Consider the following 23,484-nt stretch of genomic DNA (forward strand, 5'->3'; position numbering starts at 1 on the left):
AAGATGCCTTACGACATGTATTCCTTTCAACGGCTGTTGAATGTTTAACTTTTTTCTTTTTTTTTCCTGATGGCATTTAAGGATCTGTTCTTCAGCCACATTGAGAGTAATCAAAGACTTCAGCAGCATGTATGTTGGTGAATAATAGCATGCATGTAGGATAAAGTCTATAGCAAAAATTGTGAGGTATTCATGTATTAGCACTGAATGGACTTGGTTGGGAGTGCAGCATGTTGACCCATTAAAAAAAAAAATCTTTAACCTGTTGATACGCAATTTCACCGCACTTGGGAGTGATGTTACTCTGCTTACGTTTAAAATATAATTTACCATCTATAAATGTAGTTAATGTTAACAAATTATACATCTTTTCAAAGGTCTAAGTGTTCAACATTGATATACGATCTCTGTTTCACAATAGCAATGCTCCCGAAAGAGCAATTTAGTTATTTGTGCCAGGAGTACAAATGAAAACATGCACTATCAAAACGGGACTTCATACCTTTGTTATGAAAACGCGATCGCCAGATGAATCCAGTTCGCCACACTTGGATCAATTGTCCATGTCAAGCGTTCATTGAAAAACATCCAATAGCACTTTTTCTCCATAAAATGAGCAATATTGATATATTCTCCATTGTTTACATGCGATATCACCTGAAAGATTTAGTTCTTCAACAAACTATGCAATTTGAGCTTCTTCAGCTTCTCTAACTTTTAAAATAAAATAAAACATATATTAATTTTGAAACTTGGGAAATAAAGCCCAAAGTGTCTTCTTTCAAAAGATACTACAACTGTGTCCATACTCCAAAGGGCTGTCATTTTCATGGTTTGTGTTCAAAAAGGGGGTGCGTATCAACAGTTTAAAGACTGTGAGAATGTAGCTCAATAGGTTCACACCAAATGGCCAGCAAAGCCCAGACACAACCAGTAAGGTAGCTGATTGCTTTAAAGAGAAGAAAAGAACAAAAACATCACACTCTACAAATGAAAAACAATTATTAATTGGGCTTCATCCATATTAAACAATATAATGAAACAAACCCACCATTATACAGCAAATGAACCCAAAGAATATTTACACATCTGAGCAAGGCTTCCACCAGATACTCAGATCAAAACATTAAACAAAAAAGAAATAAACAAAAAGGCACACTTGCCGTTCTTGGGTAGTGGACAAACAAACCTACCCACTCAGTGCCTCAAGGACAAAACACACACACGCACACGCAATATGCCGCTGGTGGTAATATAACACAGTGGGCTAACACAGGTAACGGCACGTTTCACAAATTTAGGTTCTCAAACAAGAGCCACTCTTCCACTCAGTGTAAGCATGAAACAAAGGACCACAAAGAAAGACAAACCAAAACGACCAGGATAAATCCAAGCAACTAAAAAAAAAAAATAACATTCAGAGGAGCAACTGCAGAACAAAACAATGCCGTCTCATGGCGTTGTCTGAGGAACACTTGCCCTAAGGCCCATAAAGATCAATGGGCAGATTGACCCACTAAAATAAACAAAACAATGAATTAAGAATCAAAAACTCAACACCCACAATGCTGAAATAATGAAATATACACACCCAACAGTAAATCGGCAAAACCCATAGATCATATGGTTACTCACAGCATTGTCCGTGACAGCCAAACCGTAGGTATGCGAGTAATACACACAATCTGTAATCTATTGGAAGCATAATTTACCGGGGACCACACTAAAACTAAACATTAGCCATTTGGAAATCAACCTACCTGGGGGTAATAGACAGTCTGCACCCAACTGCAAAACTGCATGAATACGACTATAACCGGGCTACAATAAGTAAACACACACTTTAACAGTGCAAATTCATCTGCAAAAAAAAGAGATGAATTAGCCTGGTATGTGTTCCCTGCCTGAGTGCTCTGTTTTGTTGCCTGAGTTCTCTGTTTTGTTTTATCGTGCCCGTGTTTCAGTTTTATGTTTTATTTCCCCATTGAGGGTTGTTCCTTTGTGTTTATTTGCTTGTTTATTTAATAAAGTCAAACCGCATTTGGATCCGCATCTCCTTGTCTGCCTCGCTGCTCAATCGTTACAGAACGATATACCAAAATGGATCCAGCGGCTTTCTTCGTGGGACTGACGCGAATGGAGCTAAACATCCGTGAGTTCTCCCACTTCTCCCAACCGGCCACACCGGTTGGGATGACAACCTCCTGAAGACCGTCTACAGGATTGGTGTACCTAAACACCGGTGTTATGATTTGCCGGAGATTGGAGACTACACCTGGCAGGAATACGTGAGTCTCGTCGTGGAGGAATTCGCTGCCGGGGAACCTCCTCTCTCGATCCCGGCTCTCGCCTCTGGGCTCCCTACGCCTGTCCCGGTCTGTGAGCCAGAGCCCACGCATGTCACGGTGAGCGAGCCAGAGCCCACGCATGTCACTGTGAGCGAGCCAGAGTCCTCGTCAGCCACGGTGAGCGAGCCTGAGCCCTCGACCATCCCCAAGCCAGCGCCTGTAGCCTCAGACGTCAGTGAGCCAGTGCCGATAGCCTCAAACGTCAATGAGCCAGTGCCTGTAGCCTCAGATGTCCGTGAGCCAGCGCCTGTAGCCTCGACCGTCCCTGAGGCAGCGCCTGTAGCCTTGACCGTCCCTGAGCCAGGGGCTTTCCAGAGCTCCACCTTCCGAGCCTTCCGAGCTTTCCAGAGCTCCGCCTTCCGAGCCTCCCGAGCCTTCCAGAGCTCCGCCTCCCGAGCCTTCCAGAGCTCCACCTCCCGAGCCTTCCAGAGCTCCGCCTTCTGAGCCTCCCGAGTTTTCCAGAGCTCCGCCTCCCGAGCTTTCCAGAGCTCCGCCTACCGAGTCTTCCAGGGCTCCTCTCGACCTTCCCAGAGCTCCGCCTCCCGAGTCTTCCAGGACTCCGCCTCTCAAGTCTCTCAAGCCTCCCAGGGCTCCTCCTCTCGAGCCTCTCAGGGCTCCTCCTCCCGAGCCTCCTAGGGCTCCACCCCTCAAGTCTCTCGAGTCCTCCAGGGCTCCGCCTCTCGAGCCTCCCAGGGCTCCACCTCTCAAGCCTCTCGAGTCTTTCAGGGCTCCACCTCTCAAGCCTCTCGAGCCTCCCAGGGCTCCGCCCCTCAAGCCCCTCGAGCCTCCCAGGGCTCCGCCCCTCAATTCACTCGAGTCTTCCAGGGCTCCGACCTCTCAAGTCTCTCGAGCCTCCCAGAGCTCCGCCCCTCAAGTCACTCAAGCCTTCCAGGGCGCCGCCCCTCAAGCCTCTCGAGCCTTCCAGGGCTCCGCCTCTCGAGACTCCCGAGCCTTCCAGGGCTCCGCCTCCAGAGCCTCTCGAGTCTTCCACGGCCCTTTTCCCCGAGCCTCCTATGGCCCCACCTCCAGAGCCTCCTATGGCTCTGCGCCCAGAGACTCCGGAGCCTCCTACGGCTCTGCCTCCTGAGCCTCCCTCAGCTCCGCCTACTGAGCCTCCTAGGCCATCGCCTCCCTCGGCTCCACCTCCTGAGCCTCCCGAGCCTCTCCCGGCTCCGCCTCCTGACCCTCCTACGGCTCCGCCTACCGGGCCTCCTCTGGCTGTCACTACCGTCAATCCCATGACAACCACAAATATTAGGGTAAGACCTATCCTACCTTGCCACATATATATACTAGGGATTTGCATCGGTGCATCAGCATAAAAGTTAACGATGTGATGCATCGATTTAAAATAGTGTGCATCGGATACAAGTTGGCATTTGTATTGCGATGCATCGCTTCTAACATATTTGCATTGGTAAAAAACGATTTATTTATATATAATTATTAGTAGATGTGCTATACTTTTATTATTTAGAAAGTGACCAATAATTTGTGACCAATATTTTATGTAGATTGATTTCTCCTCTCTAAACTGTTTCTCAAGCGCGTTCTCTCATCACCACTGCTGCTACGTGAATATGACTTATCACAACACTACAGAGACCGAGGTGTGTCCTGAGAGTCACACAGAATATAGATAAACATGGCAGAGGTAGAGCTGCATCTTCCACCAAATAATTACAAATCCAATGTTTGGAAACACATTGGGTTTTATAAGAGAGATGTAAAATATGTTGTGCCGCTATAAAATATACAGGCAGTATGACTAATTTAACAATTCACTTGAAGCGCCGACACTATGTGAGTGCAGAGACGTCTGCCTCCCCCTCCTCGCCCTCGAATTCATCTGTAGCTACTAGCCACTGAAGTACCGCTAGCAGGATGCCGGGTGAGCAAACGAATTAAACTTTTTTTCACTCCCTGCTGGCTTACAGCTCTGCTCGTTCCAAGGCAATAACCAACGTGATCACCTTTTTTATTTGTAAAGATATTCAGCCTTACAGGGTTACAGAGAACGAGGGCTTCTAATACCTCCTCCACGCCTAGCAATTTACAGAACATTTCTTCATTTTTTATCCCTGAGGATCCATAAATTGTTTCACTGTTAAGTGTGTGAGCTGTTAAAAATGTAACTGGAGACAGAACAGGAAAATAACGTCGAGTGGCAGTAACAAAGCATTGCTAAGATGGCAAAATAAGAAAAAGAGGCTTGCCTAGGCCATGAAGCACCACCAACTGGAAGAAGGTCTTATGGACTGGTAAATCAAAATCTTGAAATCTTTGGTTCATCATGCAGGGTTTTACAACACAATCGAGAAGGTTAAAGAATGGTTCCTCGGTGTGTGACACCAACTGTCAAACATAGAAGAGGAAGCTTGATGGTCTGGGGCTCTTTTGCTGGATCCCCAGTTGGTGACTTGCACAGAGTGGCACCCTGAACCAAAACAGCTACCACAGCATTTTGCAGAGCCATGCAATACCCTCTGGTATACACCTTGTTGAACAGGGGTTCATCCTACAGCAAGGTAATGACCCAAAACATACCTCCAGGCTATGTCTGAACTTCATTAGAAGAAAAGAACAAGACGGTAGGATTTAAATCATGGAATGGCCAGCACAGTCTCCAGACATAAACCCCATCAAGCTGGATTGGGATGAACTGGACAGAAGGGTGAAAGCAAAGCAACCTACAAGTGTAACACATTTGTGGAAACTTCTGGAACAATGTTGAGATGAATTTTCCAAACAATATTTGATTTCCATTGTAGAAAGAATGCCACAAGTGTGTTCGGCTCTTATATCTGCAAAAGGTGGCTACTTTGAGTCATTTGTTAAAATTGTTCAATTTGTTAAACAAAACAATTCCATTATTTCTTTATCTCCAATTGTTTAATTGTTTTATGCTTTAATTTCACAGTACATTGAGACTACTGTGTAACTTTCAATACAAACTGGAAAACGTGATGTGTTCTAAAACTTTTGACCGGTAGTGTGTGAGTGTGTATATATATATAGCTCTGTACATTGTCAGAGCAGAAGGAAGCAAGTTTTCTTCCAGGATATGGCTTTGTTCATGCATCTTTCACAAAGACGAATCTACCCGATTCCAGCCTTGCTGAAGCACTGCTAGATCATCATCGATCCTCCACCAAATTTCACAGTGGGTGCAAGACACTGTGACTTGAAGGCCTCCCCTGGTCTCTGTCTAAACATTAGACAACCAGGTGGAGGATCGGTGATGATTTGGGGGATGATTTGGAATCGGGCAGATTCATTTTTGTGAAGAACGCATGAATCAAGGCACGTTAAAGGTTGTCCTGTAAAAAAACATGCTTCATTCTGCTCTGACAATGTTCGCCAAATCTGAGGATTGTTTTTTAGCAGGACAATGCTCCATGCCACACAGCCAGGTCAATCAAGGTGTGTGGATGGAGGACCAACGGATTAAGACCCTGTCATGGCCAGCCCAATCTCCAGACCTGTACCCCATTGAAAACCTCTGGAATGTGATCAAGAGGAAGAATGATGGCCACAAGCCATCAAACAAAGCCAAGCTGCTTGAATTAACAGAATGTGAAAGACTGGTTGAGAGCATGCCAAGACACATGAAAGCTGAGATTGAAAATCAGGGTTATTTCACCAAATATTGATGTCTGAACTCTTCCTAAATTAAAACATTAGTATTGTGTTGTTTAAAAATGAATATGAACTTGTTTTAATCGAATTATTCAAGGTCATTTTCAGCAAATAAATTTTGTCAGTGTCAATATCGATGTCAATGTCAAAATGTATTTATAGAGCACAATTTATACAACAGACTTTGACCATTGTGCTTAACATCAAAATCTATAAAACACAATTCTGCAGTAGAATAAGACTTTTAAAAATTCAACAGTAAGACAAAAAAAACATTGCATGCAATTGTCTCATGGATCAGGAATATTTTGCAGTGAACAGGACAAATGTGAGTTTAGGAAAGTGCTGTAGTAGATTTTTTTTGCTAATTTTGTGTGTGTGTGTGTGAGAGAGAGAAAACAAAATCAAAAGTGCATTTTACCCTGGGCATAGCTGTGTCTAAGGGGGCCAAAGGGGGGCATTGCCCATTTAGATTTGCCTCGAGCCCCCCCAAAAACCTCAGATGCCCCCAATTGACTGATGGCAAAAGGATGACGGGGCACTTCCTTCCCCCCCTAAACAAACAAGTGTCCCACCAAAGATTGCATCCTTGTACCAGCCTTTTGCCCTGTTGTACACTAATATCCTTCCCCAGCTCATGAACATTGTCATTATCCAAAAGTCACTGAAACAGCAAATGAAATGAAAAAACCTGGTGCTGTTGAAATCTAGCTAGCAATGTTTACATTTTTGATTGTTTGTGTTTTATATCTTTTTTTTAAACCTAGAGAGTGTATTTCCTCTCAGAGGCCTTTTTCCCTCCTGTGTCTTCATTAAGAGCAACCTTGGATCCAGCCTTCAAACTCCATGAGACTATTGCCAAGGTAAGAGTATCCACCTCTCTTCTCTTAACTCTGATTATGTTTGTTTCTTTGTTGTTGTTGGCTGGCTTGTTTGTCCAGGTGGTGCAATCTTTTCTGACAATAAATCATCAGGATTTATAATAGATAAATAAATAAAAGTATTAAATGAAAAAAATACTTTTGAATCAACTTTGACAAATAATTGCACAGCTACACAAAGCATTCCTCAAGATGAAAATTCAGTGTGAAAATTAAGGACATAACTTTTTTTTTGGTGGAATATTGTGCCTTTTTAAAATGTATATGGAAAAACAGACTGAGACTGCACTTTTTGATTGTGCCATCTTGGACTTAGTGACACCTAGTGGTGTGGATGCAGCATAATTTAAAATCAATAGTTTTCAGTTACAGATATCATTGAAGATATTCACTATTCACAATCAGAAATTATTAATTTAATCCAAGAGTGAAAGTGTTCAATAACAAGATGGATACTGAGATTAAGCAAGTAGTATTCAGATGGTCATGTGATTTTAAAATGGCAGCCCCCATGTGGGTGCCCCTGCCCCATGTTGAATAAAACATTTTTTGTAAGGTTACTGATATGACTGGAGTCCTCATCTCATGTGAGTGGTCTTGATTTTATGCATATGTTTCAAAACTAAAATGAATTTCTTTGGAAGCAAATCTTTTTTTAATGGGGGGAAAAAAAAATGTGCACCTTTAATCTCTACTTTTAATGTGAGAGAACATTTTTAGCTGGCTCTTTCTCGTCCCATTGGTACCAGTAGTACTTGTTGTTTTGAATTCTATGCTGACACCTTTCATCCTTGATACTGGAAGTTTGTTTACTAAGTGTTGACACTTCACACCAAAGATGTTTTTTTATCTTCTGTTTTATTAATTTTAGTCGTCTCATAATACACACATCCATATTATGGACCTTCTTGGAATCAAACCAAGCAATTTTTCTGTTTCTGCCAGATGTGACTCGCATGATCTTCTTCAACAGCTGAATTCCGTCTTGTGCTCGCGCTTTCTTTTTGATATTGGGCCGTTTACCCGTGATCTGTGCCATAAGAGCTGCAGGTAGTAGCAGTTTGAATCATGACTCCAGAAGGGACCTCTTTTTCTGACATTTTATCTTTCTACTTGCAATCATTCTGTTCGTACTGTCTGGTGGATGACATTCCTCTTTATCAATACCATACCATTACTCTGGACTATACTGTTGACTTGGTCTCCGTTGTTTTTTGCTGTAAGTTTATTGTGTTTGTTGTTAGATTGTTTGGTTTGTTTGCTTTGTTTATTTGCACTTTTATGTTTGAGCATTGTCTGAAACTGCGATATAAAGAAGACATGTTAATATTATTGTCATTATTTGCAGAGGTGTGTAGTAACACACTGCATTTACTCCATTACTTTTACTTGAGTAAATATTTTGAGAAAATGTACTTTTAAGGTTAGGTTTAATAGTGGGTACTTTTTACTTTTACTCAAGTAAATTTCTAGATTATTAAGAATACCAAAATAGGTTAAATAGAATGTTAGAGTCTGACAGCCTCAATCACCATTCCCTTTAAAAACAATATGGAAGAAACAAACATGCAGGTGAAAGTAAATGGTGAATGTAAGATTAACATTCTGTCTGGCATCTCCTTAATTGCATTGAAGAAAGAAAGTCATATGGGTTTGGAACAACATGAGGGTGAAAGATTAAATAATTTCCAATAAAAATAATAATAATAATAATAATAATATTAATAATAATAAAACACATGTTAAATGTGTATCATGTAATGGAATATTGGAGATTAAACGTCCATTGTGTTACATATGAAAGAAACTATTTACTCACTATTCACTATTTTCAAGTAATTATTAACATCTAACAATCATTGTGTCTAATGTTAACAAACGTTGCCTAACTTTTGTAACGTCATTTATTTCTAAACATCAATGTTTCCAATAAGTCAAAACAACAGCATAAGCTATGGCACTTATCTGTAAAGATGACATGTTTTCGGATATCTGTCTTTTCCTTTCTTTCATTATTTATTTGTCCATTCGCTCTGATAAGATGTCCTGTATTCATGTGTACACTTCGGTGCCTCAAACCACATTCATCAACGCAGAGGAACAGAGCCAATGCACAACCAAATTAAGCACAAGCCTTCATTAGTAATTCAAAATTGTCTCTTTAGAAACAAAATCACGGCTTGGGCCTTTTCTAAAAAGTTATTGGAGAAACAAGGAGTGAGTGTGTGTGTGTGTGTGTGTGTGTGTGTGAGAGAGAGAGAAACCTGAAAACTTGAAACTTTCATGCCAATAAAGCCCATTGAATTGAGAGAGAGAGAGATCACCTGTTGATGATGCTGTAGTCAGTTAGTCAGCTTTCTGAAGATAATGTAATTTTGGTGAAATTCATCCTATTTTCTCTGTGGAAAAGTAGCCGTCCAAGTGGGGATATTTCTCCTTATTTCACGTGTTAGTTTAAAGCTATTTATTATCTTTAGTAGTGTAGTAATAATACTACAGTGATCATGGAGCGCTGTTGAATATAAACAATGAGTGACGCTGACTCACTTCACATCACCAACTTGTCATATTACACGAAAAAATTGTCTTGCCTCTTTTGCTGGCTAAAATATGTAATGTCACAATATTAAATGTAAAGAGACAGACGGTTATTAACACATCTACACTGCTCTTACACTTATGTTTAGAACTGCGCGAACACAAGCGGAGTGATACACACAGTGAAGTGTATGAGTGCTGATGGTGTGAGACCATGGAGTGTCTCATCAAATCGGGTAGAAGCACTGGACTAACTGCTGTATATACACTCACCTAAAGGATTATTAGGAACACCTGTTCAATTTCTCATTAATGCAATCATCTAATCAACCAATCACATGGCAGTTGCTTTAATGCATTTAGGGGTGTGGTCCTGGTCAAGACAATCTCCTGAACTCCAAACTTAATGTCAGAATGGGAAAGAAAGGTGATTTAAGCAATTTTGAGCGTGGCATGGTTGTTGGTGCCAGACGGGCCGGTCTGAGTATTTCACAATCTGCTCAGTTACTGGGATTTTCACGCACAACCATTTCTAGGGTTTACAAAGAATGGTGTGAAAAGGGAAAAACGTCCAGTATGCAGCAGTCCTGTGGGCGAAAATGCCTTGTTGATGCTAGAGGTCAGAGGAGAATGAGCCGACTGATTCAAGCTGATAGAAGAGCAACTTTGCCTGAAATAACCACTCGTTACAACCGAGGTATGCAGCAAAGCATTTGTGAAGCCACAACACGCACAACCTTGAGGAGGATGGGCTACAACAGCAGAAGACCCCACCGGGTACCACTCATCTCCACTACAAATAGGAAAAAGAGGCTACAATTGCAAGAGCTCACCAAAAGTGGACAGTTGAAGACTGGAAAAATGTTGCCTGGTCTGATGAGTCTCGATTTCTGTTGAGACATTCAGATGGTAGAGTCAGAATTTGTCGTAAACAAAATGAGAACATGGATCCATCATGCCTTGTTACCACTGTGCAGGCTGGTGGTGGTGGTGTAATGGTGTGGGGGATGTTTTCTTGGCACACTTTAGGCCCCTTAGTGCCAATTGGGCATCGTTTAAATGCCACGGCCTACCTGAGCATTGTTTCTGACCATGTCCATCCCTTTATGGCCACCATGTACCCATCCTCTGATGGCTACTTCCAGCAGGATAATGCACCATGTCACAAAGCTCGAATCATTTCAAATTGGTTTCTTGAACATGACAATGAGTTCCCTGTACTAAAATGGGCCCCACAGTCACCAGATCTCAACCCAATAGAGCATCTTTGGGATGTGGTGGAACAGGAGCTTCGTGACCTGGATGTGCATCCCACAAATCTCCATCAACTGCAAGATGCTATCCTATCAATATGGGCCAACATTTCTAAAGAATGCTTTCAGCACCTTGTTGAATCAATGCCACGTAGAATTAAGGCAGTTCTGAAGTCGAAAGGGGGTCAAACACAGTATTAGTATGGTGTTCCTAATGATCCTTTAGGTGAGTGTATATGTGTGTGTATGTGTGTGTGTGTGTGTGTGTCTTTGATTTAGGTCAGCATCATGGTCATCATGATACTAATAACATTCATTTGATGTCACTCATGCTAATTTGAATTTTTTCAAATCCATTCTTTTGGACTGAATAGTAATGACTTAAAGGGACACTTTATCCCCCAAAAAATTAATTATGTCATCATTTACTCACCCTCATGTTGTTCTAAACCTATATAATGTACTTTCTTCCATCGAACACTAAAGGACATGGTATAGACAGAATGAGAGCCTCAGTCACCATTTACTTGCAAATCAGATTTTTGCTGCCAGTCTGAACAAAGCCATAATGAAATTCTAATTTGAGAGATTGACTGTGCATATGCCCAGTCAATCAGCTTGTGAGTGCCCTTTAATTCCTAAAACCAGTTTCTGGTTTGTATGTGTGTAGAGTAGGTAGAGGCTCTCCTGGGTCACTTTTTAGACAGTAGTCTTTCAATGCACAATGATAACTAACCTAATACCTGACTCCAGACAGCCTGTTCCTCACCCTAGCAGTCTGTATGAGAACAGCATGCATGCTTAGACTCAACAACAATCCCAACAAAACTGTTATGAAATAAAGAGGAAACAGGCTTTAGCTTTTATAAAAAAATGTTTCCCCTGCTAGTTATGGCCACAGCATTTACGACAGCAAGAAATATGAGCATCATTAAAGTTCCTCATCACAGTCAAGGAGATATTGTTCTGCACCATGAATTATTCAGGCAACTTGAAGACAGACTGGCAATGACACAAAGACCTGTGGGAAAACAGTGAATGCTACAAAAGATGAAAGTCTCTTTAAGTGTCCTTTCACTGTCTGATCTCCCCCAATTAAAAATTCAAAACATTATATGCAAGAACTTTAGATACACACTCAGTCTGCAGAATCTGAGGTGCCAAATCTTTAGTGTGGTTTTGAATTCAGCGAACAGAATTGGAAGTGTCAAAATATCATATTTTTCAGCACAATGGGCAGAAAGATCCTTTATGATGAAAGAATGGGCTATGCTGCAGGGGCATCAGCCAGATAGTATTTTCTTCAGTACATTTCATAGTTTTAAAATAGTGCTCCATCAATATGAGGAATGGTTCAAGTCCATGTGATAGTCAATGTGATTTTTTCAATTTAACTCAAACATGTGCAGTGATTTGTTGATACAATTTTACTGATAAGTAGAGTACGACTGCATACATGATAATGGAGCAATCATAAACATAATTCACATGAGTATGTGGGACATAATCCATAACTCTGTCATTTATGTTATGGAGCGTGAAGATTTGTATGTATTCTCCCTTCATTCAGTACTCAGCTTAAAACCTGCAGTCACCGAATCCTCTAGAGGGCATGGCATAAATATGCCCTACTTTCTTTAGTTCTTGGTCACATTGGCCTTATAATGATGCCATAAGGGTTGCCATTTTCTGCCTATGTGCACTCTGCGAGTGTAAAGCAAATATGAATATATGTTAATGCCTCTTGAGACTTTCTTTTATGTTAGTCACCTGCAGGCCACCATCCCAGTGTGGCATTCTACAGAAATAATGACTATGGTGATCCAGATTTCATACAGAAACGTATCTCAAGAAGCCCCCTGATGTCAGCTTAAATCAGTGGAGGCAGACGTGAATTTATGGTGTGTGAAAGTTGGGTCTCAGTGCTGTCTGATAGTTTACAACTGCTGTACAAGCACACTTGAAATCCCCAGGTCCCTCTCTAAGGCTAGCACTGTTGTGTTGTAGGTGTCACACTTGCATATGCCTCCAGGTCCCAGAGGACTTCAAGCCTGGGTCGAGCTCTCTTCTTCTTCAGGCTGAGGAGCCTTGGGAGTTCTTTCACTGAGGCTTATCACATTCCCTGCTCATTTTTCAACCACAACTTTGCGACCACAGCTGGGGCAGGTTGACGGAGAGGACAGAGGGCTTGAGTAGTACGGGGTGTGTTTGAGTCAGTTCCACTCAGCCTGGCATGGTAGCCTGGCATCGGTCATTTGAACCGCAGGTGTATGCACACTTCATCACCTTCATTGGGCCCACATTCAGCATACCAACTCTCTAGAGTTCAGAGCCTTTCTGCACCCTGTCTAGAGTACTGCTTTAAAAATGTACATCTGATATGACTCTTTCCCTTAACAGGAGAGTGTGCCCTCCTTTCAGAATTTCAGCTCCTTTTTTAGTATGTGTTGTAGATGCTGGTGTGTTATTAGCTTTACCAAGTACTCTTGGTTAACCAGCTTCACTAGAAAGACCTAGTTGCTAGATCAGGACCAAAGCAACATCAACAAGCATAGACCAGCATGAATTTCCATAGCTTTTCAGCAGAGTTCTAGCTCTATGGTTTTTCTGTCAGTGTCCCCTTTTCCCCAATTCTTCATGTTATGTACATCTATGGTGATGTATGAGTATACTCTCACTGTGATCTCTGTGACAGACGACACCATCAGAAACTAAAACAGTGTTTATTGGAAGAGATTGGTTTAGTGGAGTCATAATTTGATGATTCAGTGAAATTAAACTGACTGAGGAAGAGGGATGAAGAGGAATTTAAGCTAGTTTCTCAGAGGACCACAATACAGAAACCATACAGTGATTTATAGGCCTATACATGTGTGTGATACATGATGGAAAACAGCTTATTATTTGACAGTTTACTATCTTACCTGGATAACATTTCTCTGCAAGAGAAGTTTTGTAAAAGTAACTTGCGAGTACAACAACCAGTGGACCATTCACTTATGTAAAGATTGCAAATATACTGCATATGAAAGGAGTTAGCCTCTGAATATGGCATCTACAAACTAAGCTCTGACGGAGCATTTGATATAGGAATATGTAAGATGCAAAAAGGGCTGGGTCAGTTTTAAAACAAGCGGCATACAACTTAATGGGTTGGCGAAGTCAAAACTAGGTCCGCCTCTCTGATGTTTCATTGGTCAATGGATTTCACAGCAAAAAAGTTTGATAGCAGCAATGGAGCAGCACTTTCACAATCCCTTTATTTTTTTTTAAATCTACAAGAGAGATCGAGTCAACCCATTTAGTGATTCTTTAAAAATTAACCTGTCATGCATCGCTTGCCCTGGGAATCAGCCAGCCAGAAACAGTTGTGGAGGTGGAATGCCAGTGAGAACAGAAGTTGCCAGTGCAAGGAGGCTGTGAGGTTGAGGTCAGCTGGTGGTGGTGATTGAATGTCCCAGGACAGCCATTGTTATGTGACAGATGGAAACAGTGGCAGCAAAGAAGAGTGAAGGCTCTGCATTGTACTCTGACAGTCTGAGTGACACTAGCGGGCAGAGGAAGAAGGGTGAACGGAAGATTCTGCCTGCTCTTCTTACATGGTACTGGAGGGGCCAGGAATCACTGACAGACTCTGCAGGGAATGTCAACCTGAGAAGCATCTCAATTATACATTACATTCCCTTGAATCATCTCAGCTGTTGGGCAGATTAAATGGTATCCAGAGGGTACCAATGGTATCTGGACACCCTCAGACAAACTTCCGCAAGGACATTACGAATGAGTGTGAAGAACCAGTGGGTATTTAATTTCTGAGATGGTCATATCACATTGTTACGAGTTCATCAGAGCTCATGTGGTGCTCTGGAGCATCAGCTGTCCATTGTTGGAATTCATGCATGTTTCAGTTCTAAATGTTTTAGCCTTTTAATTGTTTAAATGGACCATCTGGTCTGTGTATGTTGATATTAATTCAACATTTAGAGGAAAAATAATTGCAGAATAATTGCCTAAGAATGCTCAATTTTTTCAATATAAAGTCTGAAATAATAAGAATAATTTCCCAGAATTTACTGGCTTAGACATATCTTATGAATTTAGACTCATAAAAGATTTTGAAGTTAACTTCAATGAAGGCAATGACTTCACTGGGATTTTAAAACTAGATGTACAAAGAAAAATATGGGAAAGATAGAAATGGAATTAGCAAGTCTTAACCCTTATGTGGTGGTGCGGTAAAAAGTGACCCCTTTTAAACTTAGCTTCTTTAAAAAACATGGTATCTTTCATCTCAGTGGCATGAGGTTTGGTGAATTTTCCTACATTTTCTATCTATACACACACACACACACACACAGACACACAAATTGGGCTGGGTTCTGGTGGTGTGACAAAAAAGAAATACAAATTCACACTCATTGTTTTGGGGTCCCCACATAGCAACTTAATGGGTGAAAAAACATGTTTTTTCTAATAAAACACACACAGAAATGAAGGGGTGAGACCATAACACAGACCATAACACATTCACAGTGGAGAACATGCACACAAACACACACACCCACAGGAATGAATAGGTGAGACTATAACAGAGAGTATATATATATATATATATATATATATATATATATATATATATATATATTTTGAGGCAAGGAAGGAGGATCTAAATGCAGCTTTATTTAACAGAAAAATGAACAAGCTAACTCAGAATAAAAAGAAAAGAAAAGAAAAACAATACACCAGGGAAAACAAGAAAACGCAGGGGAAACAATCAGGGAATGAGGAACACCTGGGGAAACTGTAAGGGAGAACCAATCATGAAATAAACTACAAAACAAACAGGAAACAGGAAAGTGGGAACTAAACAAGAATTTCAACATAAAAGTCTAGACAAAAGACAGGGAATATATATGACATAAATGAGATCTCAATATTTTTTCCTAGGCTGCAATGAGATTAAATGGAGATATTTGCTTATGTCTCCTGTCTCTCAGATTTTTTTTTCTCCTGAGAAAAAGAATTTAAGACGAGATTTCAACAATATCGCAAACTGCTCAGATTTGAAAAAGGTAACAAAGTCTGCAGTTCTATAAAATTATCTAAGCTAGTTTATCTACATTAATCATGAGTCTCTAAACTCTTACTGCGTTGTGGCTTGGACACGGCACAGGTGTTAAACACAGGCCACATTTTTTCCCATTTCCCTTTAACTCTTTCCCCGCCAGCGTTTTTAAAAAAAGTTGCCAGCCACCGCCAGGGTTTTTGACGATTTTCGCTAAAATTTAATGGCCCGCAGAATATTTTCTTCCATGAATATATGAAGATGCTATATATCAAAATAAAGATCTGAGCCTCTGCTTTTTATGGAAAAAATTTTATGGAAAATATGTGAGCTGTGCTTCATGGCATGGCAGAAATTTTAGCCGACAGACAGACTTTTAGCAGGGGCGCCGGTGTGCGTACCTTCATTGAAAACAGTAATTTTGAATTTTACAATGTATTATGTCGTCTGCTAAATGCGTCAGGTGTGTGATCCCCTTTACTCTATGTCAGCAATTGCTTTTATGGAGACTGAGGCTGTTAAGGTCTTAAAAAAAAGAACTTTTGGGTGAATTATACCTTTAAATTAAGCATAACTTAGAACTATTTTATGTCCCCTAAGATTTAAAAGAGCAACTTCTTGGCAGTTAAAGTTTGTCCTTTAGACTTTTATGTTTCTTGAATTACAAAAAATTGTATTTGATTAATTAGAGACACGCTTTGGACTGTTTAAAAATGTCTCATTACTGTGACCGACTATCTTAGTGAACATACAATAACTGCTTTGATTTGCATCATTCACATTCGCTCTGTCTCTTGCATGCTGTTTTCTAGACAGACGCAGCAAGGAATGTGTCAGTATCTCATTGTATGTTGCTTTACTATTAAAAAGAAACAGAGCTGCTCTCATGGACCACTTTTACTTATCAGTGTCTCTGTCAGGGTTGTTCTTAATAGTTGCAAACACAAAGGGTGAATTTCACACTTGACTGTGCTTCACCTCTGTTCTGTACACTCAGTCAGAGAAACTGTTGACCTGCAAAAAAGTTGGATGTGTAAAACACTGTTTTGAATGCAGTGTCTTTTGAGGTTTCTAAAACAGAAAATGACTTCTTCAAGACCCACATTTTACATATATTTATTAAAATTAGCATATACTGCATTGGTCCAATATGCAAAATTATTAACAAGACAGGCTAAATGACATTGTGTAATTTATTTGTATTATATTATTTCTATATTTATTTATTTAGTATTAGTATTTGAGCATGATAGGGATTCACACAACCTGGAATCAGTCTAATTTTGCTACTACCATGTTTGCAGCATAATTTGCAGGCAATTGCAGGCAGAGTTCAATTGGACACAAGGACATTGACATCAACAACAAAGTTAATGTGTTTTTGCTTATTTGTTCTGCTCTTTTAACAATATATCAGTATGCTATATGGTTAGTTGCATTGAATTATTTGTATTTTGCATAGTTTTTTGTTTTTAGCATTTTTCCCCCTGCTGTCCATAACTCTCTCAGAACAGACCTGTGAATTAGAGGTCATCACGGGTCCAAAATTTGTGCCCGAACCCAAAGAGAACCCAAACTATTATTTAAAAGCTTGGACCCGTATCCATGCAGAACCGAAAAATGCTAGACCCGACCGGACCTATCTATAATTTGACAGCTGGGACCCAGACTCGGCAGGGAGACACAGACCAGATCGACACCTATTTCACAGCAGATTGCTAATAGCAAGTTAATTTACAAGTTGAAAAAACAAAACTTTGTGTCTTACCTAATGCACACGTTTGTAGCCTTCTCCCCTGTGCCTGGCCATGACGCATATAATCCATCCTCCTTGCCAAGAAAGTTGGTATAATACATCCAGGATTTCTGTGATTCCTCTCAGGCTGATTGAAACAGCATATCTAAGCCACTCATTATTTCAGTTTCAAAAGTCCACTTGCTGTCACGGTGACGGATGACAAACGCGACTTGCTTAGAATCAGCTTTGCAGTGTTTTTGTATCTCGCATAAGATAACTTTGACTGTTTGTCCTTTTGAACTATAATAACGATTGCTCGTTCATTGCCACGGCTGCTAACTTTAGTATTGCTAATTTGCTGTTGTGTGCCTTAACTCCGCTCATGTCTCTGACATCACTCAGCTCGTTTTGGCGCTGCTCCGTTTTTTCACCTTATTTTCCATCCCTCACATTCTCATCCTAATAGTACAATGTTGCAAGTTACAGTACACACACACAGAACCATCATCATCAGAACTGTCTGATCATGGCCGGGTCTCCTTGGATTGACTCAGGTATTACACATAATGTTAATCAGACCAGGGACCTGCAGCAATAGAATGGGACCCGACCCGGACCCGGCTGACCGTATAAAATGTGTATCCAAACTATCCACATTTTAGAACCACTAGACCAATTTGAGAAATTGGCATTTTAAAGACACAGATGGATCAGCAAACAGCAGACATTTCCATTTTATATAATAAAAAACAAGGCCAGAACTCTGCAGTGAGGTATGTGATGTGTTCTCCCCACCTCCTCTACCCCATAACTGGTACACTATCAGGATGAGTATGTCGCAGCCTAATACATAACATGATGAGACATGAAGGAGTAATTTTCCCAGACACTCCTGTGTTAAACTCAGTGTTTGGATGTTGCTTTCCCAGAGACACTCCTTTATCACCTGGCTAACACAATTGGTGTCTCATTGTATGAGAGCTGACGTGAGTGTCATTTGGCACGCATTGTAATGGGAGAGTATCATTTGTCCCCAGAACGAAGGCTGTCCGAGTGCTCTGTTTCATGTTCACTGGATCATCCCAAGTGTGGAGAAGACTCATAGCTCATCCATCACTGCTGCTGAATAAAAAGCCCTCTTTTTTTGATGAAAAGGTTGAAAACGTATACATATTTTCAGTGATATCTGAGAGCCAGCCTGGCACTTTTGAGGACAAATTTACCCATTCTTTCAGAGCACGGTATTGCCTTGACTACCACCTTTGTCTGTTTTGACCCTGTTTCTTTGTCTTCTGATATCTGATAAGTTGGTTGAGTGCATACCCTGCTGAAAAGACTCAGACCAGAGCGTATTTTCAGGCTGGTCTGGGCTGATATATATTAGTTAGTACTGGTCTTGTGCTAGTTCAGCTGTTGGATCTCCTCTTCACTATTAAAACACAACATGTGCTGGTGACCAGTGTTCCCCTTCTGTCACTCACTCGATGTTTTGTTGGTGTAGTGACACTAGGGGTCGCTCTTGAGAGCCCCGAACACCTCCCATTCTTTGAGAAAAGGCAGATGAGAATTGGCGCGTGGAATTTGCATGCCACTTCCCCGGACATACGGGTATAAAAGGAGCTGGAATGTGATTCCATTCAGATTTTTTCTTTCTGAGCTGAGCGGTTGTACTTTCAGCGAGCTGAATAATACTGCTGTTCCATTCTCATCTTAAGAGCTGGAATGCATCTTTATAAAGATGCCTTTCAGTCTTCATGGGTCTTCAGTCACCTCACATGTCTGGGCAGCGATCACACTGAGGCAGCGTTTGTGGATGGTTCATGTTTTCATTGCGAGAATATGACCATGGCAACGTTGCGGTTGCGGCTTTCCTTTTTCCACGGAAAAGCCAATTTAGGCCCCCCCGCACTGCGCCTTCTACCCACGGGTATAAGGCCGGACCGGCTGCATGCTGGAGGCGATTTGGGGAGTTCAATGGGTGCAGTTTTGCTGTGTACATCTCCGCGGACCTCCCGTTCCCCAGCACACTCGTTTGCTCCGGTCCGGTCCGAAATGAGACCAGCCAACCTCACGGACAGTATGACATCTCTTTCGGGGCCTGCGAGAAGGATGAGGCTTCGATCGCTGCATTGGAGACTGCACTGGTGATGTCAGATGCCGATGACTCAACTGGGCTGCCACCTTCGGGTCTGCCTGCCCAGTCTGAGGCTGACGCAGAGCTGACCACCGTGCATGCCTGAGCCACCTCGAGCATCGAGTTGGACTGGAACACTCCAACATCCTCTGAGCACTCACGGCTTGATGATTGGTTCCTTGGTTGATTCGGAAGGCTCCTAAGCACCCCTGAGATGGACAACCCAGGGAGCGAGATAAGTCGACTTGTGCCACGTAAGTCGCAGAGGCAGCTCTTGCCCCGTTAAGGGAAGTGGGCATCCGCATACTCAACTACCTCGATGACTGGCTGATTCTAGCACACTTGCTGTGCGCGCACAGGGATTATATCCGTATGCCCGGGGGAGTGGCATGCAAATTCCACTCGCCAATTCTCATTGGCATTTTCTCAAAGAATGGGAGGTATTCGTGGCTCTCAAGAGCGACTGCTAGTGTCACTACATCGACATAACGTCTCGTTCCCTCCATCAGGGATTGGAGGTTACGACAGTAACCAAGATGATAAACATAAAATGATAATTGCATTTCACCTTTATAATTTTTGTCTTTTTTTCCCTTTTCTTTTTCTTTTTTGACAATTTAACGACAGTCAAAAGTCTCTATTGTAATAATACAGTCGTCTTATTGGTATTTATTGGTATTAGGAATGTCAATCACGGCCACCTCCGTCAAATGTATACTAATTTGAATACTTAAATTAATAATTTTGTGGCAAGGCTGAGGGCGGGGCCGGGTCGTGATCATACACACCCAATACCTCAGAGGCTTGATTAGCCCTCCGCCCTGCCACAAATGTATTGATTGTACACAATTTAAGCATCTGTTGGTGTTGACAAAATGGTTCTGTTCTGGGCAAACTTCCAAACCATCCATCCAGTCATGCTTGAATGGAGCTGGGAGATCAGCAAATAAATCCCCCAACCAATATTATGCTGTTGCTGGTTTAACTGAATCCAAGTGATATCATACTGAATACACAACTACAAAAACCGACTGCTGAAGTGTTAATATATCGAGTTACGCTAATTCGAATTTGAATTCAAACTACGCTGAAGATAACCTTTAGTCACTAGAACTTTAGTGACATCTTTTTGTCACTTTGACCCTGTTTCATCTGCTCAAATGTCAGATATAATTTTGTTAATGAAACCTACAAATTCTCCCATGGATGTCATACCATCACGGCTTCTCAAAGATGTTTTAGTACTGTTGCCTCCATTATAATGGCCATAATCAACAGTTCTTTGAGAAATGGAGCAGTCCCGGCCAGTTTTAAAAATGCTGTGGTTCAGCCTCTGCTGAAAAAACCTAACCTTGATCCTATAGATTTTAAGAATTATAAGCCTATTTCAAAATTGCCTATTCTGTCCAAAATCTTGGAAAAGGTGGTTTATTTGCAGCTGTATTCTTCTCTAACCACCTTTGGCATATTTGACAAATTTCAGTCAGGCTTTCGGTCACTGCATAGTACTGAGACTGCACTGTTAAAGGTGACAAATTACATTTTAGTCTCCCTGGATTCTGGCAACGGGGCCATTTGAATCCTTCTAGACCTCAGTGCAGCATTTGACATGATCGATCATTCCATTCTCTTACATCGTCTTGAGAAGATGGTTGGCATCAAGGGACTTGCATTAAACTGGTTTTCATCATATCTGAAGGACATAACTTTTTCTATCAGTATTGATAATCACTTCTCTTCCCCAACACTGCTCACATGTGGCGTTCCAAAAGGCTCCATGTTGGGTCCTCTGCTTTTTTCTCTTTATATGCTTCCTTTAGGCTCTATCTTTCAGATGTACAGTGTAGCTTATCATTGTTATGCTGATGACACACAATTTTACCTTCCTGTCAGGTTTAACGATTGTTGTTCCATCAGTAATCTCATCTCCTGTCTTGAGGAAGTTAAATTATGGATATCTGAAAACTTCCTCATGCTTAATGAGGAAAAAACCGAGGTCATTGCTTTTGGCTCTTCGCTACATATCGCTGACATTGAAAATCAGTTAGGTACTTTGTCTTTAACCATGCACAATAGAGTTAAGATCTTGGGTGTTATCTTTGATTCTGACTTATTATTTGATAAGCAGATAAATGCTGTTGTTAAAGAAGCATTTTTCATCTAAGGTCCATTGCTAAATTAAAACAGTTTCTTGCACAGAAGGACTTGGAAATAGTGATCCATGCTCTTATTACATCCCGGCTGGACTACTGCAACGCCTTATATGTGGGATTTATATGTGTCTCAATCTTCTTTTTCACATCTGCAAGTAGTCCAAAATGCAGCAGCTGGACTTCTAATGGGTACCATGAAAAGAGAGCATATTACCCCAGTTCTCACTTCCCTACATTGGCTTCCAGTTAGATACAGAGTAAATTTCAAGGTTGTGCTGTATGTTTATAAGGCCTTGCATGGTTTAGCCCCTCAGTACATTGCTGATTTACTTTATCAACATTCTGCACCAATGTCTCTTCGATCATCAAATCAGTTACTCCTGTCTGTTCCTCGTTCCCGTTTGAAAACTAAAGGTGATCAATTGCGGCCCCCAGGTTGTGGAATGCACTCCCATTTGCTTTTAGGTCTTCCTCCTCACTGCTGATATTTAAATCTAAATTGAAGACACATTTTTTCTCTTTAGCCTATAATATTGTTTGAGAATTATAAGAGTTTTCTGTGTAGGTTTTATAATGTTTTATTAATTTGTTCTTTTTAACATTTTATAAGTTCTATTAAATTCTATTATTAATGTTTGTAAAGAATTGTACAGCACTTTGGTTACAACATTTGTTGTTTTTAAGTGTGCTTTATAAATAAACTTGACTTGACTTGACTTGACTAAACTACTGGGGGAAGCATTCACACTATGGTGCCATAAACAGAAGCATTAACTAGCTTAAGGCAATGTGCATGTTGCCATGCCTGGATGTGAATGAAAAATGCCAGTAAGTTCCTATTAAAATACTGGATAACCTACTAAGGGAAACATCAACCAGATACAATGGCAACCAGAGATATGAACTAACTTAAAGCAACACACGAGTTGCCATTACCTGGAAAAGAATGAAAACAAGGGGTATATTCTTGTTATGAACGCTGAAGATCCTACTGGGGGAAGCATACATCCCCCGCTTCAAGCAGGAACATAAACTAGCTTAAACAAGTAAGCATGTTTCTATACATGGATATGGGTGAAAATGGGCAGCATGTTCCTATTTCAAACACTGAAGAACCTACTCGGAGAAGGATACAGCCCATGCAGAAGCAGAGACATACATTACATTAAAGCAACAGCATGTTGCCATTATCTGGAAAGGAATCAAAACAAGTGGCAGGATCCTGTTATGAATACTGAAGAACCTATAGGGGAAGCATACACTCCATGCTGCAGCAGAGACATACATTAGCTTATAACCTGGAGGTTAATAAAATAAATAGCATATTCCTATAAAAACTGCTGGGGAATCTTCTGATGGAAGCATACACCATGCAGCAGCAACTGAGACATTAACTAGCCTAAGCAAGGAGCATGTTGCCATAACCTGGATTGATTTTGGAAACGAGCTGCAAATTCCTATTATCATTCTGAGGAATTTATGGGGGGGAAGCATACACCCCACTCAGAAGCAGAGACATATATTAGCTTAGCAACAGCAAGTTGCTATTGCCTGATTAATGAAAGCAAGTGGAATGTCCTTTTACCCAGTATGGCTGCACTATTAAGGCCAATTATAATTCAGATTCACTTAATATGTCATGGCAACTGATTCTGATATCTGATAAATAAAAATTCATAGAAATTCTTATTTTGTGGTCCTAAGCATGTCTTCAATAGCTACTGATCCAAAGATG

At 41.0% G+C, this 23,484-nt stretch overlaps 1 protein-coding gene across 2 annotated transcripts in view; it reads left to right on the forward strand.

Annotated features, from left to right (window-relative positions):
- The window catches only part of LOC127632789 (inactive N-acetylated-alpha-linked acidic dipeptidase-like protein 2), a 373,182-nt gene that overhangs the window by 283,139 nt on the left and 66,559 nt on the right, over window positions 1–23,484 (forward strand). For both annotated transcript variants that reach the window (XM_052111561.1, XM_052111562.1), the window contains one exon: window positions 6,755–6,850. In XM_052111561.1, the coding sequence (XP_051967521.1) occupies window positions 6,755–6,850 (96 nt within the window). The remainder of the gene's footprint in view (window positions 1–6,754; window positions 6,851–23,484) is intronic.

Source organism: Xyrauchen texanus, chromosome 39, assembly GCF_025860055.1.
Source record: "Xyrauchen texanus isolate HMW12.3.18 chromosome 39, RBS_HiC_50CHRs, whole genome shotgun sequence".
Lineage (NCBI taxonomy): Eukaryota > Metazoa > Chordata > Actinopteri > Cypriniformes > Catostomidae > Xyrauchen > Xyrauchen texanus.